The 27,217-nt window shown below is 47.6% G+C and overlaps 1 protein-coding gene across 2 annotated transcripts in view; it reads right to left on the bottom strand.

Moving 5' to 3' along the window:
* Window positions 1–11,066: 11,066 nt before the first annotated feature.
* Adcy9 (adenylate cyclase 9) overlaps window positions 11,067–27,217 on the bottom strand; it is a 115,109-nt gene continuing 98,958 nt past the window's right edge. For both annotated transcript variants that reach the window (XM_050129050.1, XM_050129121.1), the window contains exons 8-11: window positions 25,388–25,547; window positions 23,117–23,265; window positions 19,716–19,757; window positions 11,067–15,104 (exon numbers count right to left, since the gene is read on the bottom strand). In XM_050129050.1, the coding sequence (XP_049985007.1) occupies window positions 13,913–15,104; window positions 19,716–19,757; window positions 23,117–23,265; window positions 25,388–25,547 (1,543 nt within the window). In that variant the 3' untranslated portion in view covers window positions 11,067–13,912. The remainder of the gene's footprint in view (window positions 15,105–19,715; window positions 19,758–23,116; window positions 23,266–25,387; window positions 25,548–27,217) is intronic.

The raw sequence follows: 27,217 nt of genomic DNA on the forward strand, positions 1-27,217 counted from the left end.
GACTGTTTATTTGAGAGCAGCTGCAGGACAGGAAAACTTGGCCTCCGTGTGTGTGTGTGTGTGTGTGTGTGTCAGCATGTACATGGAGGTCAGAGGATGACCTTGCGTGTTGGTCTTCACCTTCTACCTCATTTTGAGATGGGGTCTTCATTTGTCTTTGCACTACCCTCACAGGCCTCCCACCTCACCATACAAGCACTAATTTTCAGACTTAGGCCACCAAGTCTGGCCTTTGTGAGTTTTGGAGATTTGCGTTCATGTCTTCGTACTTGCATGGGAAGCACTTTACCCACTGTGCCATCTCCCTAGCTCCAGCCCCTTCAAGAGGATGCTGGAGGCTGAACGCAGGCCTTAGTGCATGACAGGCAAACAAGCTGAGCTCTCTCCCCAGCCCGCACTGCTTTCTGAGACAGGATCTTACATATCCTAGGCAGCCCCACAGCTCACCATGGAGCCGAGGCTGGGTTTGACCTCTTCACCCTCCTGCTTTCACTCCCAAAGCTGGGATTGCAGGTATCAACCACCACATCTGACCCAAACTGATAATTTTAAAAAGAGCCACTTGGGGTTTGGGAGATGGCTCAGAGGGTAAAGGCGCTTGCCACCAAGCCTCCTGCCCTGAGTTCAATCCCTGGGATCTACACGGTGGAAGGAGAAAACAGATTCCAATAAGTTGATCTTTGACCTCTACTCTGTGTGTGGCAGCACTCAATGCACAAGCACACACATTCTTATGGTCGCACATGTACACACCAGACACACACGTACACACACACACACATGAACATAAATAAGACATAGAAGTATTTTTAAAGACCCGTTTTACGTTACATGGTCTTTGGCTTTTTTAATGCTGAGGACGGAGGGACAAGAACATGGAGCTCTGGCAGGCGTCACTAGAAAAGCCACAGAATAGTTTTGCTCAGCATTAAGCTTTAGTACGTGAGCCAGCCATGTACACTGAATAGTAAGGAATTTAAGTCACAGGCTTACTCCTGGCTTCCTTCCAAGAAACCAGAGCAGTTGGGAATATCTGCTTCCAGAGGCAAGTCTGCTGGAGCCCTTCCTGAGACTGGGATGTGGGACTGTCATTGTGTGGAGGAAGCAGTCTGGGGCACGGGTAGGGAAGAAATCTTGGTCTGACTGGAGACCAGCCCTGCCTCCCCACATCTATTCCCAGGACCATTACTGGCCTTTCTGTGTGGGATCCCTTGCAGACTAGTGAAGCTGAGAGCTTTTTGTTCTTTTTGGTTTTCTGGCCTGGGCTTTGCTCTGCGGCTCAGATTGATCTTGAAATCACCACGCAGCCCAGGCTGCTCTCAAACTTGATACCCTCCTGTCGTCGCTACCTAGGTGCTGGTGTTACGGGCTTTCATCACAATGCCGGGCTCAGCCTTTCTTTTGTCGCCTTGAGCTCAATGTGGGTTCTGGTCAGAAGGTGACACAAACTCTCTTTGCTGTCTCTGGCCTCGCCCCGCCCCATCAGAGGTAAAATCACAGACAAGGACCATGAGGTCTTGCTCCCCATGTTTCCTGCCCTGGAAATAGCTTTCTGCACAGATGGCTGTCCATACTCCCCAGAGGACTATGTTCTTTGTCCTACCGTGGCTTCTTGAGGGCATGGCTCCATCCATCCATCACTCCATCCATCCATCCATCCATCACTCCATCCATCCACCCACCCATCACTCCATCCATCTATCCATCCATCCATCCATCCATCCACCCATCACTCCATCCATCTATCCATTCTTCCATCCATCCATCCATCCATCCATCCATCCATCCATCCATCCATCCATCCATCCATCCAGTGTAGCTAGCTGTGCATAACCGCTGTCTCAGAACACAATTTATAATAGACTCTGGGACATTTCGGAATTGTCACTGCAGTGAAGAGCATGCCCCTGAAGAGCTGACTTCAGGGCTGAAGTCTAGGATTTTCCTGATGAGACCTAAGTCTCTAAGAGCCTTTTGCACCAGGTGGGCTATCTTAGTTAGGGTCTTTATTGCTGTGACAAAACACCATGGCCAAAGAGCAAGCTGGGGAGGAAAGGGTTTATTTGGCTTTACACTTCCACATCACTGTTCATCACTGAAGGAAGTCAGGACAGGAACTCAAGCATGGCAGGAACCTGGAGGCAGGAGCTGATGCAGAGGCCATAGAGGATGCTGCTTATTGGCTTATTCCTCATGCCTTGCTCAGCCTGCTTTCTTATAGATCCCAGGACCACCATCCCAGGGATGGCACCTCCCACGATTGACTGAGCCCTCCTCCATCAATCACTGGTTAAGGAAATGCTCTACAGGCTTGCCCACAGCCTGATCTTATGGAGGCATTTTCTTAATTGAGTGTCCCTCCTCTCAGATGATTTAGCTCGTGTCAATCTGACATAAAACTAGCCAGCACATGGGCCAAACATTTATCTCCAGACACATTCCAGGCCCAGGGTCCCCAGGCATTCTGCTCTGTGGATGTCACTTCCCAGCAGTTGACAAGGCTTTGAGTCTTGCTGGGATGCTTGTTCTAGTCTCTCTGCGGGTTGCCTGGGGCTTCTGACTAGAGAGACCTGTAGCCTTCCTCTGGGGACAGACACAGGCTCTAAGACCAGGCTCACAGCCCTATGCTGGCTCCTCTGCAGGAGTGTTTGTCTCTGGAATCACAGCTGCTCTTCAACACCCCCTCCCCCCAATTCTTTCCCAGGCCCACGGAAACACCCCTGGGAGAAGAGCCCTCCAATCTGGTTTCTAAACCAAGTTGGCACAGAGATTAGGAGATCCAAACAGTTCCAGCTGTACCAGTCCCCTCACCCGGCAAGGTATTGCTGTCTTTCTTCCCTCCCTCCATTCTTCCCTCTTTTATTTTCTTCTTCCTTTTTTGGGGGGGGGGCACAGGGTGTCAGTCAATGGCCAAGGCTATAGAAGATTCCTCTGCCTCAGCCTCCTGAGTGCTGAGATTTCAAGGCTTGTACCGGAGGCCCAGGGCCTCCCCTTCGTTCCTTCTTCCCCCTCTCTTTCTCTTCCTTCCTCCCTCCTTTCCCCCCTTCTTAGCTGAAGTGAAGGACAGCGGATGAAGCTGACTTCTTTCGGCTGGTTCCACCCTCCATGGCCGAGCATTCTGAGCGGCTTTACCATCCTCGGTATGTCTTTATTGCCTTATCATTAGGGCTGCCACAAGTCTGTCTGTGAGGAGAAACAGCTCAGTCCATCCGGAGTAGAGGAAGTTCAAGTCGCCGTGATTCATCGGCAAGCTCATGCGCCAAGAGTTTTCGGCACGATCAGAATCGTCTTTGGGGCCGGCCTGTGCGGAGCGTGCAGAGGCCAAGGAGTTACTGGCAGAAAAACAAGAGCAAAATTAGCCAGCGTACTTTCAGTCTGTGGCTGCCCGCCAACATTTCCTTCAAAATGCGAAGGTTCTTATTTTCATTCGGGAAGTTTTTGTCGGGTTTATTGCAGATGAAAGGGTGGTGAGTGGGCAGGAACAAAGCAAGAGGTGCTGGGCTGGAAGGAACCGATTTTTCACATCAACTCTCCAGAGCACACCAGTGTGTGCGCGCCATTCTGTGGAGACACCAGGCCCCCTTCGGGCAAAATTTAATCCACGCTAGAGACAGTCATACTTTATGACCCAGCTGGGTCTCAAAGCCTGAGTGTTTATATAAGTGGTTAATAAGTTGGAATATGTCTGATATGTGTCGAGGGCCATTGAAAGCCACCGTGGAGACATATGCAAGGCAGATGAACGCTGAAGTCTCCAAATAATGAACATTCTAGCAAATTTCACTAACATCAAATTTTGTGTAACTGTAAACTTTTGAAAACCATGAAATTAAAACGAATGGCTCACAATAGTATAAAAGTAACTGCTTTGGTTGGAAAAAAAAGAGTTTCCTAGCAAAAACAATTTAGTAAATTTAAACCAAAACTAAAACACTTTTAAAAATATGCCTAGATTTCGATGTTTGCCCACAGATCCTTCCCAGCTTATGAGAATTTGTTGAATGAGCCGTTTTATTCTTGAAAAGGACATTAAGGCACCAATATGCTGGCCATCTCAGATGAAGTGTCCCTCCAGATGAGAAGAGACAGGGTGCTATATTCTCCGGCAACAGAGAGGGAGTCACCAGGTTGAAAATGACCCCTCCCATGGCAGCACACCATTTAGAGAGAGGGTGTGGGGTCTGGGGTTGTGACTCAGTTGGTGAGTGTCTAGCATGCAGGAACCCTAGGGTTTCATCCCTAGCACCACAGAAAGCAGGCACTGTGGCGCGGCTGGAGTCCCAGCAGCAGGGGCAGAAGTTGAAGGGCAGCCTTGGCTATATAGTGAGACTGAGGGATGAGGTGGGGGAGGGAAGGGAGAGAGCACAAGCAATTTTCCTTTATGGATAAACTCATAGCCTCCCCTCTTCCTGATCTAGTTACGCACTTTGCCACGAAGCTGGATTCTTAGCCTGAATTCACTCTTTTCTCTTTTTGGTTTTTTGAGACAGGGTTTCTTCTGTGTAGCCCTGGCTGTCCTGGAACTTACTCTATAGACCAGGCTGGCCTCGAACTCTGAGATCCACTGTTGCGGGAGGTCCTTCCGCCCCTCCAACCAATAGCTGCTGTGATACCAGCCCATTGGGGCGTGGTCTCTCTCCCTTTAAAAAAGCGGCTATTTCCTCTGCTCGCTCTCTTCACTTCCTGCTCCGCCGGAGACTAGACTCCCTTCCTGGTTGTGCAGATGGCTGTTGTCTGAGACAGTGATCTGTAAGTTTTCCCCTTTAAATAAATAACACCCTATTAATCATAACTCCAAACTGGTGTGGCCTTGTTCGTGACTTATGCCTTCAATCCACCTGACTTTTAATTATGTATACTTATGTGGGGTCATGTGCCTTTAAGTGCAGGTGGAGTCCAGAAGTGTTGAATCCCTGACGCTGGAGTTAGAGGCATTTGTGAGCTGGCCAGCGTGGGTGCTAGAAACTGAACCTTGGTCCTCTGGAAGAGCCTTGCTACCTTTTAACTGCTGGGATATCTCTCCAGCCCACTCTTTCTGTTTTCTTCTCTTCTGTTATTGAAGTCATTTTTCACTAGGTAGCCTTTGGGTGGTTTAGAACCCAGGCTGGCCTTGAACTTGCAGCCATCCCTCTGCCTCAGCTTCCTGAGTGCTATAGTTACAGGAATGTTTCAACATGCCCAACTGGATTTTGTTTCTTTCTAACTAGTTGTGTTAAATTAAAACAAAATGAGTAGACAGACAAATACAATCACGAGTATTCTCCCAGAGGGCTTCTCTCTGCACCGTTTGCCTCTCAGCGGTGGGCAGCTGTGCTCAGTATTCAAGACTACTCACCTAGCTGTCCCACCTGGGGACCTAAACCTCTGTCACCACGGAAAACAATCTGATTCTTGGGTATCAAAGGTCGGCAGTTCATTTTCAGCATCTTAAGACCCACCAGTCACACTTTTGGGTGAAGAGACTGGAAGCTGGGCGGGCGAGTGGACCTTACTTTGGATCTGCGCGGTTATTGGAACATTTAAAAATACTGGGGGGGGGGGGGGAACGAGCACTTAGTCTATTTCTGCTTAAAAGAGTCTAGAGAAAATAAGCCTAGGTTGGCTCCTGTCTGTGAGCTTGGTGTGAACAGCTCCAGGGAAGCTGGGCGCAGCTGAGCAGTGCAGGGGCGCGTCGCTGAACCCACGCAGGCTGTGTCTTCCTTCCTGCTCCCCCCTCCACTGTGTTTCTAGTCAGCTTCCTGCTGGAGGGAAGGAACCTCCGAAACTCATGCCCAGAGTGAGAATGGAGGCTCTGAAAACTGGGAGCTCTCTAACCTGGGAGCGAAGGGAGGCGAGGGCGGCCTAGCAGAAGCAGGCTGGATCAAGTGCACCCCGAGACCCTACCAGAAATGACTATACCAGGGCCAACCACCAGTCCCCTGAGCCAGTGGCTTCCTCAAGTCCCCAAGGCCCTTCAGCTTCGTAGATTCACAGGCAGCTACCAGCCTGTGCCCTCTGCAGTTGTACTGGGCATCTGTGGCTGAGTCATGCTTGTGAATTAGTGTCGTCTTAAAATGACATCTCAAGGGTCTTACAGGTTGTCTCGCCAATGTCTTCCCTTACATTCATTTTCTATCTGAAACAGCAACTAGTCCAAAATAAACCAGCAATGAAACTTAAATTTAATTATATGTATTTTGAATTATTTTTTGAAAAAATATATTTAGAAAGATTTTCTATATCCACAAGTACATGATTTTTCTCTGGTACAGAAGAATCATTTGAATATATGCTAGATTTCAGCGCTTCAGCGATGAGCTAAGATAACGTGCGTTCTTCTAGATTTCAGCGCTTCAGTGTTGAACTAACCAGAATGTGCGTTCTTCTAGGTACACAGCTCAGTATTTACCAGATCCATTCTTCAGAGCACAGCCATGTGTGCATGCGTGCATGTATGTGTATGTGTGTGAACACGTACATGCAAGCGCACAGAGGTCAGAAGTCCACACGGAAGGTTTTCCTCAGCCCTTCTCCACTCTATTTTATTTCTCACATCTGGTCTCTCACTGAACCTAGAGCCACCACTCTGGCTACGCTGGCCAAGACGCCACCAGGATCCTTCTGTTCTCCCTAGCACTGGGGAACACAAGTGCACGCTGCTGCCCCCAGCTTTTTATGTGGGTTCTGGGGTCTGAACTCAGCTGCTCATGTTTGCATAGCAAGCACTTAGCCGCTCCAGGCCGTCCAGCAGCCTGGCTCTTGTTTCTTCTTGTCTTCTGGGACAAGAGGTGGGCAGGTGCAGGTGTGAAGTGTAGCAGGCAGAGGGGAAAGCTCGTTTCCAGAAAACAGTGATTAAAAAAAAAAAAAAGCTACTCGGGTTGTTTATAACCTTCTGTCATTTATTTAATGACAAGAGTGTGCAACAGCCGTGGACGGGAAGTCCCAAAGTGTGCAACAAATGCACTTTACACCATGTGCTCACCTTGTCCCTCCGGAAGCAGAAAGACATTCTCAACTCTGACAATGTCATGCCTGACAAGACACACACCACAACGACCCTGTGCCCTGAGTTATGGTGGTGTGAGGACAGGTACAGGTGCAAGCAGTGGCTGGATATCAGGCTAAAACCCAACAGTACCTTCAAGAGAGACACAGGTTATTACTATTAAAAATCATGATTTATCTGCATGTGTTTGCCATGTGAGTGAAGGTGCTCTCAGAGGAAGAAGAGGGTGTCAGGTCCCCTGAAGTTGGGGTTACACACAGGGTTCTGGGTACTGAACACAGGTCCTTGGCAGGAGTAGAACATGCTCTTAACCATTGATCCATCTGTCCACACCAAAAACAATCTGTTAAGGCTTTGCTTTTCTGTTTTGGTTCATCCACAGCGTCATGAGTTCTTTGGTTTAACACTGTGACTAGAAAAGGTTCATGGGAGCCATGACTGCTGTGCTTGTCTGGTGGTGTCTGGCTCACTCCAAGATGCAGTTTTCAGGACTCCAAGCTGCGGAAGGGTAGAGCTTGGTTGTATTTTCCCTGGATCGAGTGACCTGTTCTTCATCCACATCCAGTTTCCCCTCTTCTGTTAAAGGCTCCCTCCCAGCTGCAAGGACAGCTGTGGCAGATCTCATTACAGGTGGTTGTGCGCCACCACGGAGTTGCTGGGGATTGAACTCAAGTTAAGAAGCATTCTTAGCCTCTGGTCAGCTCTCCAGTCCATGAAATCATTGCTGCATAACATCACAACAGTGCCTGGCCACCCTGTTGCTAAGGTCTAGCCGATGCTCCCCATCCAAACAGGAGAGCAGCAGAGGAGACCAGCAATGAGGGCAGAGGTGGATGGGTAAGTGGAGAACCGTGCATGTCCTAAGGCTTCACGAGGCTTTGTGTTCCTGAGACAAAGATCCCAAGAGGGAGCAGGAGCCAAGAGTGATTGAAAGCTGGGCTAGCTTGAAACAGGAAGTGTCCTGTAGGACAATCAGAAGAGACAGGAAGAACTAGAAAGCAGTGGTCCCGAGGGGGTGGAGTGCAGGTAGCTTCTCAGGTGTGTCTTGAGGGAGACAATGTTTGTGAACAAAATAATGAAAATGAGGACATGACGCCCCGAGATATGGTGCGGAGAAGGTGTATTGTAAGTATGAGGGAGAGCACAGGCGGAGGCACCTGGAAGAGCTCAGAGTGAACAAGAGCTCAGAGTGAACATGGCCAGCGGACTGAACCGGCCACATGGGGGAAGTGGGAAGGGAGAACCAGAAGCCAAAAGGCCAGGAGATCAGGAACCAAGAAGAGCCAGCTGCCAAGAGGCAAAATGACTGGGGATATATTGGAATTAGAGAAGATGGGGGAAGGGCAGCCAGCTGAGCTGGGGACGCTAGCCAGGGGGTGGGGACTCTAGCCATGAGAACCCTGTAACAGGTAGGGACCAAGGGAGACTGGAGGCCAGTGTCCACTTTGTTTGAGACCTAACAGCCTGCGCCTAGGGAACTGTAAGCTATTGACCACTTCTGGGCCCTTCTCTGAGCATGTCACACCCCTCCCTGGTGATGGGAACTTCAAAGTAGTGACCAGACCCATACCCTCCTTCCTTCCTGACCCTACCCAACCTGCAAAGATAAGACTTCTTTGTGGTGAGGAAAATGAGGCTGAAGCAGGAGGATCACAAGTTCACAGTTAACCTGGTCTACATAGCAAGGTCCAGGCTGGCCTGGGATTCATAGAAAGACCCTATTTCATTTTTTTTTTTAACCTGAAGAAGACACTTGATTGCAGTTTTTCAGGAAATGTCTCTTCCCTTCAGAGACATTCAGGTGGGCCTAGCAGACACCTGGTCAACCAGCAACTGTTTTCAAGGTGGGACGGAGGCTCTTATGGGTGCTAGGTCACTCCTGACTCACCCAACAAAATCAACATGGAGCAGCAACTGCTTGTCAGCAGGATTGTTTTCAGTGGCAGACCCACTGAGAGTTGTGGATGGCACTCAGGAGCCCTGCTTGAAGATGCCAGTCAGGAAACAGACATTACTGTGTACTCTAGGGAGCTGAGAGGCTGGGGTAGCCATCGGGAAAGGTTGTTTCTACCCAGAGCTGCCGCCTCTCAAAGGCTCTCAAGCACATAACAAATCAAAGGTCCCACACCAAGGAAACTCTGGGGCCTCTGGCACACAGTAGGAGCTCAATAAATACTGGATGAAATTTATTCATCTCTTACAAGTAATTTAACTAAATTGATATTTATATGATGAGAATTTGAGGGTCCTCAAATATATTTAAATCACACACATAAAACTGTAAATTATAATTTTGAAAAAAAAATTTATTTAACTCCATTATTTCCAAGTTGGGATCTTTAAACAGATGGTAGAGGCCTTGCCTACAAGTCAGAATTAGAACTCATCGACCCTCTGGTTATTGCAGGTAAGGGGTAGTTTGCTGATCCATGAATTGAAATCTTATACATTATTAAGAGGGAGGATTTTGTTCATACTCATGTGGAATGCTTGTGTGTGTGTGTGTGTGTGTGTGTGTGTGTGTGTGTAGGTTGTGCTGGGTGCCTTTGCCTTTGGGGTCTCTCACTGACCTCAGAACTCACTGATTTTGGTAGCTTGCTTTGGGGAATCCCTGTCTTTGCCTTGGCTGTGCCAGGATTACAGGAGGGGTGCCACACCCACTCGGCATTTCCAGGGAGCAGAACTCCGGTGCTCACACTTCAAAGCACACGCTTTCTGGCTGAGCCACCTGCTCAGCCCCAAAGTGGAGTTTTATGTGCACGTCTTTTTCCAAAGGAAAGAGGCCACAACTTTAATCAAATTACTAAAGGCTCCTGAGGGGGAAAAACATAAAATATAAAGAATCTCCTGCTTTTAATAAGTGAGGTTTCAACAACAGACATTTGGATTGCTTAATTTCGGTTTCCATAGACTTGCAGGCTCAGTGGAAGAGAGTTCCACAGGCTTAGTTACTCAGATACTAACAACTCTTTAGAGTCAGGCTTTTACATTCTTTGTAAAGCAAAGACACACACCTGGGATGATTTTAAATGTACATGTAGACAATATGCAAATAAGAACTTTTTAAAACACCCCCTTTCACTTGCTGGTTCCTCCAGTCAGCTTCTTTTCCCAGGTCCTTGGGATCTGGTCCATAGCAACAGTGCGTGATAGCAAAGAGAAGCAACCATGTGCGAAAGAGATCAGAGATGAAAGAAAAACCACAAATGATAACTTGTACTGTGGAGATTAGAGGCTGCCTTGCTGGTCTGCAAAGATGTCTCAGTCCCCACGTGCCCTCTGTAGCCTAAGCGCACGTTCTTGTGATCTTCCACACTTGGGGAGGCTCCTGCGGAAGCACGCAGCACTGCCGGGCAGGGAAGCACCCTGGTCAGTGAGGTGTACGCTGGCTCTCAGCCGACCTTTACGGTGCTCACCAACCAACACTTGACCAACCAGGAAAAGCCTTCGGGGGAAGAGGTTCTACACCCTGAAAGAGCCATACTCTGGCTGTAGATTTAGAAGCACTGCAAACCTTTAAAGATGTGTACAAAATGGCACGTGAGCTTTTCTGGGGAGAGATTCCATTACTTACAAAGCCAGGGTCTCACGTAGCCCAGGCTGGTCTTGAACTCTGTAGTGAGCCTGATGAACTCCTGATCTTCCCTTCACTATCTCCTAAGTAGTGGATAACAGGTGTGGTCACCAAGCGCAGTGTGTTCTCTTAGTCCCTCCACTAAGATGCTGCACAATCAACTCCTAATGAAGCAGGGGAATTGTCAACTGTACAATGTGTCCTATAGCCTGATCTGTAATGTTCTGTGTGAAAAGAAGTATTTCTCGATTAAAGTTGACTGCAGTAGGTGAATTCATCAATATAATAATAATAAAAATAATATTGCCCCAGAAACAAACAAAACTGGAATTTTGCTTTTTCCTATTTTTAAAGCCATGATGGGAATGAAAAATAAATCTTCCTGTTTTGGCTAAAAGTTGCAGACAATACAAGGGGTGGGCGGGGTGCGGAGGGCGGTGGGCGGAGGGCAGAGGGCGGGCCTAATCCGAGGTCGTATTTTCACTGAGGAAACACCATGCACCAAAGTTAAGCTTTAGAGTATTTTAATATCCATTTTTTCAGTGGATGCATTTTGAAATTCTTAGAATTAACAATTTAAAAAGAGCAGAGCAAAGGAAACATGGAAACACAAACAGTTGGTTCTTGCTAATTTAATTTCAGGATCTAGGCATGATGCGATTTTCAAAACAACCAATCAAAAAATGCTGACCTTGAAAATCAAGAGATTCAAACGCAGACTTTTCTTTGGAAAGTACCGGTGCCTACAGCCCAGGTGATGGTTGCACACTGCCTTTGGCTCTGTGTCATGTGCAAATGTGCAGGTGCAGTCCCCAGGAGTGAAGCCAGAGTGAAGGGAGCCATGCACAGTGTGGCACAGTCTGTGGGGCTCGTCAAGCAGCTTAGGGGCTTATAACTGATGCTCTATGCTCATCTGCGTGGGATAACTGATGTATAAAATCGCTCTGAGCCGGGACCGAGAAGGGAAGCGCAATTGCAACACCAAGTGACTATTTACAGACATTCAGTTCTGGAGTATTGCTTCCTGCCCTAGGTTCCTAAGAAGTATTGCCACCCGAAGGACACCGAGTCCACTGCCTAGAAGCCCAACTGTCTCCAGCTGTTTGTTCAATGCCAACAGACCAGGCTGTGCGGCAGGCATGCTGCAGAGCCCGTGGTTCTGTGTTGAGGTATGCTTTGGGGCAGGGAGCTGGGAAGGCCTCGGGGGCCTGGCACCCTGAAAGAAGAATGTCTGTAGTTCTTCAGGAAGGCTCAGGGTGTTTCCTAAGAGCACTGCACCCCGCGCGAGCTGCCCTTCATCCAGGGCTCTGTTTGTACAATGCCCAATGGACTACCTGCTCAAGGCCAGTGATTCGCTCCAGCTGGTTTGCAGGTCTATGGTTAGGGGGAGGGTGGGAAAGAACCACAAACGCGGTTGTAGCAGAGAACGGAAGAAGAGTTTGGGAGGGAAAATGTGCGCAGAGATGAACTTGGTAGAGACTGCAAGGACACGGACAACCAGCTAACTCCTCGGCTACGCAGCCTGGAGGCGGAACAAGACCGGCACTCACTCAGACAGCGCATGCCCTAATACTGACAGGCAGAAACCCAACATGCCCTAAATCCTAGGAAAGAATCAGGTAGTGTTTTTAAGAAAAAAAAAATATCTGTGGCATTGTACAAGAATACATTCTTTGGACGCAAGAGGTATTGTCACAACTGTCTGTTTTTCGGTTGGAAGACCAACAGGGAGCCAACTGGGATGGAAAGTCTCCCAGTCACTAGGTCCACTCGGGGCCTGGCATGGCTGTGATGCTTGGGTGGCCATCCCAGGAGTCCCAGGGGAAGTTGCTGACTAGAACTAAGATGTCACCTCTCTAGCATCAGCAGGTTCTGTCTGTCTTGGGGCGTGAGTAACAATGTGACAATTACACAGTGAGGTTTACCAGTGAAAGGACACACCACAGGGCACCACACGAGAGACCCCCCACCAAACAGAGCTGGCCCTCGGCTGCCTCTGAACTGCACACCAGCGTCACCTGGAAAATGACGACGACAGGACACCTGTAGCCTGAGCTCCAATCAACACAAACTGGAGACTCAGCATGGAAAGACAATTCCAAGCAAGGCTAGCAACCATTTTCCTTAGCTTCTCCGTGTCTGGCGGTCTGCACCTCCTTTGGCATACAGACGGTTCTGTCCCCCCTCGGTGCACAGTAAGAAACCCCTCTAGAGAGCCTGACTTGGCCAGCAGAGTTAAATCCCATTGCAGATCAGCAGTTCAACAGTGGGAGGACTGGACAAAAGGGCTGCCGAATCCCACTTAGAGCAGAGCCAGTTTTACTCCGGATCCCCACAAGGGGGAGCAGCACCCTGGGCGGCACCGCGGGCCACAGTGGATGAGACATAAAACGCTGAGGGACATCTTGTCATTGATCTGCTGTGTCCTCTACAAACTGCCCTGCCCACTCCGTTTCCCTCTACCAAAACTACCCAGTGCCCCCTCCCCATAATACACGTTTTGACAAATAAATAAATAAATAAACGCAACCCTCAGATGGCTGAGTGTCTCCCTCAGGCGAGTCGGCTTCTGAGACAAACATCTTCGCTCTTGGCTGGAAGACCCCTCTGTGGAGGGTCTGGATGAAACACGGCTTTGAGATTCCTGAGGCCTGGTTTGTGAGCTTTGTGCCTGGTGAATATAGGAAATCCTGGCCTGCGTGCAGATGAGCCCCTGAAACTGCCCAGTGTTCGTGGGCCCAGGTACCCAGAGATGCCAGGAGGGGGCTTGCTGAGCTTCCCAGCCCTGCTCCCTTTATAGCCCCTCCCCCAGATGAGTTACTGGCACTTTATGTCAGATTCATAAATGCAAGTGTGTGCGTGTGTGTGCTTAGAAAGGTAGGTGACTGGAACACTGTTACGTTTATAGAAAAAATAAACTGGAAACGCTGTATGAGGAAAAACTCGTGAGAAAAGGCAATAAAAAACGGGATCTTAACCACAGCTTTTTTTTTTCTTTTTTTCTTGTTTTCTTTTTTTTTCCCCTAAAGAAGTCAAATAATACCCAGGGCCATGATTCCACCAGTGGCCTCGGCCATAGACTCAAGGCCAAACCCTGAAGGCACTTGTATTCCTCCACAGCTGAACGGATCCCCCCAGGCTAGGGGCAGGCTTCCAGGAAAGGGAGAAAAGGAAAGAAGAGAGGGTGGAAATGGACCCCGAATAACTGTGATCCACACAGAGATCAGGGCTGAAATGACCACATGACACCACATCCGGGAACAGGAACTGAGGGGCCAGAGAGCACGCCAGCCCGTCAGTACAAATATTATTGTGTGGATGAACAGAGCACCTCGGCAGCTCACCACGCCGCCTCATACACTCTTGGAGACATTGAGCTTGGTGAGCTCATTGGCCTCTTCTATTCCCGTGTCTTCACACTCCTCCTTTCCTATGGCTTTTCCAAACCGAAACCTTTCCTCAGCTTTGGCCGGCTCTCTCCAGGGTCTCTTAGAGGACAGGTGCACTTCCTTGGCCTGTGTGTTGTCATCCGATCCCAAGGAAGTCTTGTCTGAGTACTGAACAGAAGGCACCAGGTTGGCAATCTCGTCCGTGGGAGACCGTCCAATGCTGCCATCTACCTGCACACGGATGTCTGGGGAGATGGACAGCTGGTGCTGGGGCACGAGCCCATTGTCCATGCACTTTGGGTAAAGGTAGGTCTTCATCTGCCCTTTCCCCTTGACGTTCACAGTCCCGCGGTAGTCAAAATCGTAACCCATCTTGCTCAGCACGCGGTAGCTCTCTTCGCTCACCTGGATGCGGCACTCAACACCGGTGGTGTCCATCCTGCTGGCGATGTTGACGGTGTCCCCCCAGATGTCATACAGCAGCTTGGTGGTACCTATGACACCTGCTGTCAGGGGTCCGTGATTAAAGCCAACCCTGAGCTTGAAGTTGAACCACAACATATTGTTGTTGAAGTCATCAACCACACGCATCATCTCCTTGGCGAATTCAAAGAGGATCCGCAGATGCTCCTGTGGGTGGCCGCCCTCCTGACACTGGGCAGTGTTCAGCCCCGATGCTGCCATGTATGTGGCCCCAATGGTCTTGATCTTCTCGATGCTGTTATAGTCTGGCTTGCTCAGAAGCTCATCAAAGTCCCCGATCAGCTCATTGAGGACCCGGTAGCACTCCTTGCCCCCTTCGTAGTTCTCTTCGTAGAACTCGCTGAAGTTGACGATGCTGGCAAAGATCACGCCTCCACTGTCGTGGTTCTTTGAGTACGTCTGGGAGACTTTCAGCTGCTCGGCCACGTGGTAGGGGATGATGTTCCTCAGCAACCAGTCAGCCTGATCCCTCATGCTCTGGATCTTGGTGCGGTGCAGATCTGCTTCCACGTCCCCATGGTAGTGCAGGCGGTAGCTGACCTCGAACTCTCGGTTGAGGAACCAGACCAAGAGCAGCAGGAGAAAGAAGGTGAGAATGAGCTCCCTGCCTATGAGGCTGGCGGGCCTCCTGCTGGCCGGCAGCAGTGAGCTGTTGCACGGGTTCCCACTGGCACTGGGGAGCAGAGAGAGGAGAGAAGACACAGCTGCTCAGAACACCTCTAAGGGAGTCCCCAACCCCGCTCAGATCGTGAGCCTGCTTTGGTCAGGGTGGCTGAGTATTACCCTCGACACCCCGAGGCCAGAAAGCAGCCTGATTATTCTGCAGGCTTCAGGGACACTTTTGTTTTATTTACATTTCATTTGGTTTCTTGAAACCAGGCCTCATGCAGCCAAGGTTGACCGTGAACTTGCTATGTAGCTGGAGGCTGGCCTTGCATCCATCCTCCTGCCTCCATACCTACGACAGGCTTGCAGCCCTGGCCCACTAAGCCTAGCTTTAACTGCTTTTGAAAAGAATTCATTAGATTAAAAAAGATCTTTTCTTTCTCCTCAACTATTTCTTTTAGACAATCTCAACCTTATGGAAACTTTAAGTTTCATAAAACAAACACTCGGAAGCTCTTCACCTGGATCTGACAGCTGTTAAATGTTGCCTCTCTGCTTCTCCTCTCAACACATACAGAGACACACATGACACACACACACACACACACACACACACACACACGTACTTTTTCCTAAACATTTTGAAAGTAAGTTGCTGGTCTAACTATTTTAGTGTGCGTCTCCCAAGACAAGGCCATTTGAGACAATCTTAGCGTTTTCAAGAAGAGTACGAGATGTGTAACATCTACTGCACATGGTGAGGGGGTCAGCACAGCGCGGGACAGTCTTTCCTCTGAGGTGACACACAGAGCTATCTGTGGCGGCTGTGGAGGAATGTAAGACAGGGACGCACCACGCTCACACTGAGGGAGCTACAGTTACGATGAAACATAACATTTCGGGGAACATTCCTGTGCCCTCGTCTCTTTTTTCTCTTTTATTCACAGTCTTTTATTTTCTAAGTATAAGTTCTGATCACAACTAGAGACTAATTTACACTAGAATAATTCAACTGCATGTCATCATTTCTTGTAAAGGCATCTGTGATGTTACATAATGTTTCTTTCTTGAGACTCAGAAATTTACAGAGTTGAATTGTGTGTTCTCTACGTTCTTGGGAGTTATATCCTCCTTTGCATATATTGGGATTATTGAATAATTTTAAATGTTGTGCATTTAGAATTTAATTAGACATTCCCAAGAACTCCTTTTCAGTGCTGGAGATTGAGCCCAGGCCCTTGCATTTAGGCAAATATTCTCTAAACTATAGCCCCAGCCTTCAAACCATTCTCCTAGAGGCCACACTTCCTGGATTTGCTACACAGCTAAGGCTAACCTTGAAAGCTGATGTGTCCTCAGGTGAGATGGTCTAGGACACAGAAACCTTAATCCCTTAGCCACACTATTTAGTTAAAGTTTTATTGTTACCTCTGACATAAGGGTATTTAAAAAGAATGGATTGAGAAAGACCTGGTGGCACACATCTGTTACCCTAGCACCTTGGAGGCAGAGACAGGAGTGTCAAGAGTTTGAGGTTATCCTCGAGTACACAGCAAGTTCAAGGCCAGCCTGGGCTACCTGAGATCTTATCGCAAAAAAAAAAAAAAAAAAAAAAAAAAAAACNAAAAAAACCACGAAAGACAAGAAAGGAAAAGAAAGGAAAGAAAGAAGAAAGAGGAAGGAAAGAAAGGAAAAGGGAAAGTGAACTTGAGGTCACTGGGACACTCCCCAAAGAGCAGTCACAAAGGCCTGCCGTTGGACTGGTCCTGTGGGCTGCTCTGGTAGGACACCCCTGGCAAACCACACCTTCCCAGCAGGGACTTGGTGCCAGCTCGGCAGGGGAGGCCACCATCCTTGGAAAGGCTGGGACTGGAGGAAGTTTCCGTCATCCCTGGGTGACAGCCGCCAGGGGTCTCAGGCTGCTTGCACAGGCAGAGCAGTTCATGCTGACCACACTCTCCCTCCAGGCTTTGTATGTGGCCTGCTATTAAGTCAGCGCTCTTGACTGAGATCCTCACAGCTCACGGGGAGGGGCTCCTGAGAGAAGCTTCTCCTCTGCTGATCCCTGCACCGTGCTGAACCCTGGAATCCAGCTAGGCTGGCAGGGGATCTGCACAGGTTCACAGCTCAGCGGTTGGGAACGGGACAGAGCTCTCTATGGTAGGATACCCATGCTTATTTATTTTACTTATTTCATTGAGACAAATGGTAATGCCTCTGATTCTCAAATGCTAAGCAAAGTGGCCACTTTGTTTAACTGACTAAAACATGTTTCAGTCCAGCCTGAAGTTCTCTGGCTGGGCTTTTAAGCGGAGCTGGGGAAGGGTCTGGGCTGCGGAGAAGCCAGCCCTGTCTCCTGTGAGCATGGCTTGCAGGTCTGGGGCTAAGTTTCGTTTTGCTTTTTCCAATGTTGCACATCAAACAACAGCCCCCTCTAGTAAGAACAGCAGGCCCAACATTAACTGTTCTAAACCTCAGTGGGAGAAACAGGCCACAGTACCCGTGTTTCCATAATCAATCTCAGGCTCCCTCCTCACTTGCGGGCCTCAAGCCTGCAGCAATTCTGCTGCTCCAGTTTCCTGGGGACTGAACTTAGGTCAAAAGAGCTGGCAGCAAAGCACCAATGAGTTTTCTCATTGGCCCATACCTTTAAAAACGCTTTATTTGTGTGTGTGTGTTATAAGTGAATGCAGACACACACATTCCACCTCGCGGATGTCAAGGTCAGAGGGTAAGTCTGTGGAATGGTTCTCTTTCTGCGTTAAGCAGCCAGTGTCGTACTCTCCGAGCCACTCTGCCCTATACCAGATTGGTTTTATTAACACAGGGTCTCAGGTCACTCAGGCTGTCTTGGAATTAACTCACTAAGTAGCTGAGGATGACCTTGAACTTTTGATCCTCTTGTCCCCACTTCCTAAATGCTGGGATTATGGCGAAACAAGCAGCAATTCTTACTCTAAGATTATGGACAAAGGTAGGCAATTCCAGTTCTAGATTCAAATAGCAAAGGCCAGTTTTCAAAGGGAGACTTTTGGTATGTTAGTGGTTCTGGCGATAAGTGCTCTTCCACTGAACTATTCCCCAGCTCTTTGGTTTTCATTTCCATTTTGAGACAGGGTCTCAAAAAAGTTGCTCAGGCTGGCTCTGAGCTCACTCTGCAGCCCATGCAAGCTTTCTTGCTCTCTTGGCATCCTGCATAGCTGAGATTACAGGCTTGCACCATCATGGCCCAGTCCAAAAGAGGAATTTGAGGTGAATAAATGTAAGAGTTAACTTATAACTGAATGCTGGGACACTAAACCACGAATGGAAGTTAATAATAATGCATGTCTGTTACCATGCAAAAGAGGGGTTTTAAAATAGAAAAATAAATCAAAGAAACAGAAAGCAAGAGGCACTTGCAGCTCTAACCAGCAAGCGAGGCAAGGCAGCTGATGTCATATGGGGTCTATTAGGGCTGCACATACAGGACCACACTGTCACTTGCCTCAAACTCACAGCAATGACCTTGCCTCAGCTTCCAGAGCACTAGTATCACAGGCTTGCATGCCATGGCGGCATCGTGTTACTGCTTTTCGAGGGCCCAATTTAAGCTGAGTTGAAGATCAGTGGAGGACACTGGCACAGCGTGTTCAGTGCCCTGCGTTTGGGTCCCAGGATTGGGAAATGTGGTTAATATGTGATATATTTCTTCTGTGAACTCTGAGTACTTTGTCGAAATTTCATCTGTGTGTGCTTTTTGTTCCACAAATGTTTTTCTGTCTGTTTTGGTTTTCTTTCCCTTCCTTTTTAATTTGTCATTCATTATTTTCCTTGTAACCTATTTATTATTGATACGACTGGAAGATTATCTGTCTTAAGAGGTATGAAAATTAATATTTTTCTAATTGTTGTAGTTTAAATATTTATTTTTATTTTGGCTGTAGTTACGAATGGACACAGCACACATAATTTTCACCTATTCCCCTTCAATTTATTTAGAATTTACTTTTATGTTTGGTGTAAAGCAAGGGTTAAATATTTAATTTAAAAATTCAAATATTGCCGGGAGGTGGTGGCGCACGCATTTAATCCCAGCACTCGGGAGGCAGAGGCAGGCGGATCTCTGTGAGTTCGAGACCAGCCTGGTCTACAGAGCTAGTTCCAGGACAGGCTCCAAAGCCACAGAGAAACCCTGTCTCGAAAAAAAAAAAAATTCAAATATTAATTATTTCAAATTTCTCATTAGATTATTTATTATCACTGTCTGTCTGTGTGGCATGATGAGGTTATGTGGAGAGGCCAGGGAAGTTGCTTTTCCAACCTCTCTTATATGGGTTCTGGGGATCAAACTCAGGTTGCTGTTCTCATGGTATGCACCTTTAACAGCAGAGCCATTTGGATGGCTCCAAGTCAAAATACTTTAGATGATAAATATATTTTTTGATTTGTGAAAGTTCCTGTATAACATGCTAAAGTCTTGCATAAAACTAAACTAACTCTAATCAATGACTTAGTGACCAATCACCTTCCCAGTAAGATACAACTGTGACTGGACACTTTAACACACAGCTATTGCTTGCTTTCTCAACCCAACACACACAAGCACACACACACACTTGTACAGTTTATTTGTGGACACAGAGTGGAGAGACGGCTGCTCTCACTTGTCAGACACAGGCCCAGGTTGAAAGCTCACCTGCAGTTGTGTGCTGTATCCAAGGGTGACATCACTATGGAACTGGAAAGCAAATGTATAAAAATATTATAGAAAACAAAAAAGACATTATTAAACTCAACCCAAGGGGCTGGAGAGATAGCTCAGGGGTTAAGAGCACTGGTTGCTCTTCCAGAGGTCCTGAGTTCAATTCCCAGCAGCCACATGGTGGCTCACAACCATCTATGGTGGGGATCTGCTGCCCTCTTCTGGAATAGAGGAGTACAAGCAGATAGAGCACTTAATATAGAGAAATAAATAAAAATCTTTAAAAATGCAATGCAAAGTTTTAGTCCTTGAAAGCTATTTAAGATAATAAAGGAAGACAAGTTAGTAGTTGTCATCTATAATAATCAAACTTGTAGTCATGGTAGGTATGTTTTCAAGGTTAAACAGAGAAATATTTAAGTTAGATAGCTGGTCTTCAAACACTTCTCTTTCATAAAAGAAAAGGCGAATTGAGGCTTTTGTTTACTACCTGACAAGCACTGAATCCTGGTAGTTCCAGCAACAACTGGGACTGGGCTGTAGGCTCAGAGGGCCCTCCAATGTAGAGGAGGTCTTGGTGCGAGGTAACCTACTAGTTCCACTCCAAAACCTGCTGTTTGCCTTATAGCAGGAAGGCAGATGGGAGGCCACTACTTTGTCTCTCTGGATCACAAGCCAAAGCTGTGACTAAATGTCACTGTGAGTGGTTCACAGCATCTGAGGTTAAAGGCTGGTTGAGGAATTCCATACTCTTTGTATAGAGCATTGTAATGGCCAGGAATCCAGATGCCCCACAAAGGCAGGAGGCAGCCTCAGTACACTTAATGTAATTCCTTGTCACAGCCTCTCCGCACTGGCTGGCAGCTCCGCTTCAAATTGCCTTTTGCTCTTGGTTTGCAGAGAACATGAATATGTTTCACATTTGCTACAAAACGGTGAGGAAGCCGAGGATAGAGAGTCACTCTGCTCACGGATCACCAGTGCCCTCTGATTAACCGAGGACATAGCTAATAGTGCTGAGCAGCATTCACGACAGCGCTGGTCCACAGTGACAGCAATGACACCCCCAAGGGGCCCCTGGGAAGTGTGGCAGTCCCTGGTTGTGATAATAAGTTAGGGAGCAGGAATGTCAGACATATTAGATGTCCTGCAAAGTATAATGGAGAACTGTCCACTGCAACTTTAAAACAACCTGTGCCCCCTTCCCTGGTCCCAGCGGATTTATAAACAGGTGGTTTTCCACTGCACCTGGGGAGCACCGCTCTAAGGAGTTATGAGAAAAGCCTGATATTTAGATGTTGTTACACAAACAGAAGGTTAACTGGCTTAAGAGATCATGAACTGTTGTAAAGTACTAACTGTGAGCATTCTGCGATCCTAATCTCTATTCCATTTGCAACTATGTACTTAGCTGACAAAGCCAGTTGCTGGTGTAATAGGAAACATTTTAGCAAACTAAGAACAAAGTATGATGCACCTGATGGAACCTGCAGCCGAAAGCAATCTCACTGCTCTTTGCCCACACTGGGTGTTTTTATTTTACTTTGTTGACTGGTTGCTTGCTTCGTTTGACTGGATGAGGTCTCACTCTGAGGCCCACACTACCCTCAAACTTCCCGTCTTTCTGTGGTCACCTCCCCTTCACCAGCTCTGGGGTTACAGGTGTGAACCCCATGCCTGGCTCTTACAGGGTTTAAATGTCCCTCTAGTTCTGTAGCACAGTGAGAACTGATCATGCCCCCAGAGGTCCATCATGTGACTCCAATTCTTCTGTCCACATCACACTTTCTCCTCCTTAGCCCCTGCCAGAAGAATAGTTTTTATTTTTGTTTTATCCATGAAACAGGGTCTCATGTAGCCCAGAAGGCCTCAGACATACAGCCATAAAGACCTTGATCCTCCTTCCTCTACTTATCATATGGTAAGATTATAGGCATGCGCCACCAAGTTTGGTTCTTCTAGTATTTTGTTTTGTTTGTTTGTTTTTTTTTTTTTTTGCTTTTTTTGTTTGTGTGAGGGTATTTTATGCTTTTTTAAAAAGATGCCGGGCAGTGATGGTGCATGCCTTTAATCCTAGCACTTGGGAGGCAGAGGCAGGTGGATCTCTTTGAGTTCAAGTCCAGCCTGGTCTTCAAGAGCTACTTCCAGGACAGGCACCAAAGCCACAGAGAAATCCTGTCTCGAAAAACCACAAAAAAGGTTTTACTTATTTATTACATATACAGTGTTCCATCTGCCTGTTCGTCAGAAAAGGGGATCATATCTCATAATAGACGGTTGAGAGCCGCCATGTATGCTGGGAATTGAACTCAGGACCCCTGGAAGAGCACTCAGTGCTCTTAACCTCTGAGCCATATCTCCAGGTTCCGTTTGTGCTTTTTGTTCATTTGTTTTTTGGGACAGAGTTTCTTTGTATAATTCTGGCTGTCTTAAAACTTGCTCTTTAGACCAAGCTGTCCTCGAAATCACAGAGTTCTGCCTGCCTCTGCCTACTGAGATTAAAGGTCTGTCTCTCCACCATGCTCCCGGCAATATCTTAGTCTTGCTATGTAGCCTAGGCTGGACTCAAATTTGAAATCCTCCTGCCTCAGCTTCCCGAGTACTGGAATTTCAGACCTGCATCCTCTGGCTTTTCCTCAGCTCTTTCATCATCCTGACTCTCATGCCTTTCTTAGATCCCAATTCAAAGTCAGTATCCTACCACAGTCATGTGTCTGGCAGAGGCAGCATCTATATTCAAATATATACAGGTCGAATTCCCAAATCCAAGCGGCTTGGATCATGCTTGTGAAATTCTGAATATATGCACACAACTGATTATCTTTTAGGGACAGAAACTGAGTCTAAGTCCAAAGTTCACTTGTATTTCTCTCTCTCTCTCTCTCTCTCTCTCTCTCTCTATATATATATATATATATATATATATATATATATATATATGTACATATATATATTATACACAAAAACTGAAAGTAATGTTAAACAAATTTTTAAATAATTTTGTGCATGGATCAAAGCTTGTGGACCCCGAGTTAACAGACTTCTGGCATTGGAATCATACCAAGACTCAAAAATTTAGATTTTCTAGCATCCAGAGTTGAGGCTTTTGGATTAAGGATGCTCCACCTATGGTACGCTGTTATAAATGGTTTTATCTTTCTCATATCATCCTTATGGCACTTTAGTACTTTTGGGTTTTTTGGGGGGGGTAGTTAGTCCTGGGGACTGAACTGAGGGCCTTTGCAGGTCAGGCTGGTACTCTTTGGGTACTATGTGTGCTGGAAGCTATTCCACGTCATGATGGAAAATACATCACGCAGCACTAACATGGAGCCACTGCCGCGCCTAAGAGATGCTATGCGGGGAAGGCAGGAGGTGACAGTGTGGTCACGTACCTGTCCTGGCACAGGGAGATGTAGAGCAGAAGCAACGGCCCAGCCCCCACGATGGTGGCGAGGGAGGACCTCATCCAGGAGCTGAGCTGGCAGAAGTTACAGTAGTGCACCACGGCCACCAGCACCGCAGAGCCCGTGAACATGGTGGACTGCAAGAGAAGGCTCTGTTAGTGGTCTGCCCACCTCCACGGTGCCCCCATCCTGTCCACAAAAACACCCGTGCTCTGTCCGACATCAACCATCTCTGCTAACACTTGTGATGCCTGAGTGTAGAGGCCCCCAGAGATGCGTGAGTCTGACAGGGGTGCTATCCTGGGAGGTTGTGGAAACTTTGGGAAGTAGAGCCTAGCAGGAAGAAGTGGGTCTCTGGAGGGCAGGGCCTTGAGGTTTATGGTCTTTTCCAATCTCTGCTTCCTGTCTCTCTGACTGTAAGGAGACATGGAGCCTCAGCCAGAGCCACATCTTCCCCACTATGGCACTTTATACCCCGAAGTCCCGAGCCAAAACCAATTCTCTGCCCCTTACAATGTTTCTCATCACACACTGGGTTACGGTGACAAGAAGCAGCCACGAAACATACAGAGGTCTTCCTCTGGGTAACCTACCAGTTTTATATACAGATCACATGTCTGTCCCATAGCGCAGCACATGAGGTTACGTGTCCGCACTGCTAGGAGAGTATTCCTCCAGGCATGTAAAGAGACACACATCACTTTGATGAACAGAAAAGGGAAGCTGCTTACTGGGGCCCTATCACTATGGGATCAGTCACCGCCCTTAGTCCTGCTATGAGAACCGAGATGTGAGCTGCTGCTAAGACATAGATGCCCCCTAGTGTGGCATGATTAATGAAAACCAAGAGACAGATACTGGGGTTCAACCCAAAGATCAGAAAAGCAAAGCAGTCAAGTCATAGAGAGCTCTTGCCTCTATGAAATCTTCAGACTGAAAGAGAGTGAGTTCCTGTCTCATCCAACCTTATATTCCTCTCTGGTGCTGGGACTAAAGGCATGTACCACCACCTGGCCTCTATGGCTAACTAGTCAGGCTGCTCGGATTAAAGGTGTGTGCCACCACTGCCTGGCCTGTATGGCTGTTGATGTTCTGATATTCAGGCAAGTTTTATTTATCACATTTAATACAAATGAAATATCACTACAGCCTTGTAGCTCTTCTCACACTTAGACATACACTGCAGTAGAGCTCAGCCTAAAGGCCAAGAAGCAAATCTTTCCCACAACTAGCTCATTCTTCATGGAATTAACTCCAAAGCTCCTTCCCAGAGCAGCAGCTGATCCAGGAGCCTGTCAGGGGCTTTAGCAGACAGGCATATTATCTTGTGTTGAATGGGCTCATGAGGCAGAAGCCTCTTTATAAAGCATGCGGTACAAATGTGTGCACTGCCGCAGGGCTGTGTCTCAGTACACCCTTCACATACCATTAGGCTGGGGATGTGACTCCGTGGCCACGTATAAGCAAGGTCTTGGGTCTGAGCCTCAGCATCCCCCAAATTGAAAACAACAGTGTGACAAATGAAAAAAAAAGTGTGACAAATAAAAATTATCATAAATAAAAAGGCATGTAAAGACTTCTAGGCTTCCAAACACCATAGCTTGGTCTAGTTTCGCGGTGCTCAGAACTCCTACATAATCACACAGCTGGACAAAACCAGCCAATACCAAGCCTGTTTGCTCTCTGCTATTCACCGAGCTCTGAAAGTGAAAATAAACAACTTCCATGTGATCTTAGCAAAATGGCCGAAAAGGATGGAAGCGAAATCAGAATTGTTCTTAGGGTATACGTCTGCACCACTGTAAGGCCAAAAGGCTGGAGCTCTGAACCACAGGAAGTCAAGATTGTAATTGATCTGAAACTTGATGGATACTGAATGAAATTGGAAAAGCCTTATACCTACTTTTCTGGCATAGCCGTAGGCAGGTCTACCCTGCCAAGTTTTTGGTTGTGTGTGTGTGTGTGTGTGTGTTGACACAGGGTGTTATATATACAGTCTAGACTATCTTCAAATTCTATGTAGTTGAGATGACCCTGAGTTCCTGACGCTCCTGTCTCCACCATCCAAGTGCCGGGCCACATGGACATCACCATGCCCAGCTCATGTTCTGTGTTTGAGGAGGATGGCTAGAAGCAGCAACAGAGGGTACTCTTTGAGGACTTGTGTGTCATCCCTATCCCAAGGAATCAGACTTAATGTGAGAGAAGGCACTGGGGAGCCTGGAAAGCACGCAGAGAAGTTGGTATGCTGCTACTTACATGTATGTTTGTCTCAAACTCAGAGGTGATGTGTGAATAGACAGCCAGGGCAGGGAGAGAAACCAGGACGGCCCCTATGCAGTGTCGAGGGAGCCAGCCAGCGATCCATTCCAGTGACCGTTTCGTGCACATCATGACATGCTCTAGGAAGAACACCATTCTGGGACACAGAGGGCAGAGGATCAGGAGAAGAGGGTTAGCACACTGTGTCTCAATTGTTCCATGTTGCAGTTTCTGATGCTGGGGGTGAGGGGTGCATAGGGCAAAAGACTGTACCCCCTAACTTGTCAGTAAGTGAGTGAACGGCTATACCCAGATCTTCAAACCCAACTGTAAAGTCACCTGCTCCATTTGGGCAAAATACACTTATCAAAAACCTCCGTGGGTCTGTGAAAGAACAGGAACAACTCCAAATTAAGTCTCCTGTGGGTCAGGAAGCCCTGAATGGGGCCTATCTGGAGGTGTTCTATGAGCACAATGGGAAAAGGTTGTTGTTAGTAGGCAGGGATAGAGATGCCTTGCCAGGGTCATACAGTGACACTCCACTGGGACCCGCAAAACCACTTCTACCGTGCTTTTGTTTCCCGGATAATCACACAGAAACTATATTAATTACAACACTGTTTGGCCAATGACTAAGGTATATTCCTAGAGAGCTCTTACATCTTAAATTAACCCATTTCTTTTACTCTAAGTATTGCCACAAGGCTGTGGCTTGCAGGTAATGTTCTGGCATCTTTCTCCTTTGGCATCTACATGGCATCTCCCTGACTCCGCCTACTCTCTGTATCTTTGTTTGGACTTCCCACCTAGCTTTACTCTGCTAAGCCGTTGGCCCAAACAACTTTATTCATCAACCAATAAAAGCATCACATACACAGAGGATGTCCCACATCAGGTAGGTGGAAGAGGACACTGGGATCTCAGGATGGAGACTCTCGTTGGCTTATTGCTGGGGATATGGACGGGCTCACTGAATTCACCTCTGGTCAGGAACCACTGTGGTGATCAGTAGCACAGGCATCTTGCACATGCCAGAACTTGCACCTTTGGCGTTAAACCCAAAACAGCTATATTGACTATGCTTAGCCATAGCCATGACCAGCAATTCCCTATCCTCTGGCCATTTCCCAGAGATTCAAGTACACTTTTCGGATCCCTGGGCTGTTCTGGCTTCCTAAAATCTAAATGAAAACAGAGGCCTTGGAACATCATTGAGAAAAACCACAGTTATCCTCACAGGTGGGACTCAGAGCCCAGAGACAGGGGGACAAAGGGAGCTGAGTCCCAGCCAGGAGAGGGAATGCTTAGAAGACTTCACCATGGTTCCCAAGATCATACAGTTTCAAGGGAAGGCCAGCTGGTCTCAATGCTTTTCTCAGGGCCGGGGTGGAAGGAGGAGGCTCCTAGCTTCCCTGGGCACTTATGTAACCCACCGCGTAGGTCTTTCTGATCTGGTCTCAGTCTCTCCTATCCTTTGCCACTGTGACACTCCATTGTCCACGAAGGAGTAAAGTGGCCAGCTGGCTCACCAGACTCCTGCAGAGTGCAGGTAGGAACACGTCTCTGCAGCTAAGCTCAGGTGGGGCTAATTCTTCCAGACTAGATATTAAGGGACAGCAAACATCGATCAAAGAGCTATAGCAAAAAGACATAGAGACCAGGAACTCCAGGCTTTCAACAGAAACCTCAAGGGTTGGGTGTAGGAGAATATACACAGGCATGGGGAGTTTCGGGGGGGGGTGACACAAACGTCTTCAAATTACATTGTGATATTTGTACAACTCTTTAAATTCACTCACTTTAAATAAACTCACTGATTTCTACACT

Source organism: Alexandromys fortis, unplaced genomic scaffold (assembly GCF_014885135.2).
Source record: "Alexandromys fortis isolate MF-2015 unplaced genomic scaffold, M_Fortis_MF-2015_v1.1 scaffold_29, whole genome shotgun sequence".
Taxonomy (NCBI): Eukaryota; Metazoa; Chordata; class Mammalia; order Rodentia; family Cricetidae; genus Alexandromys; species Alexandromys fortis.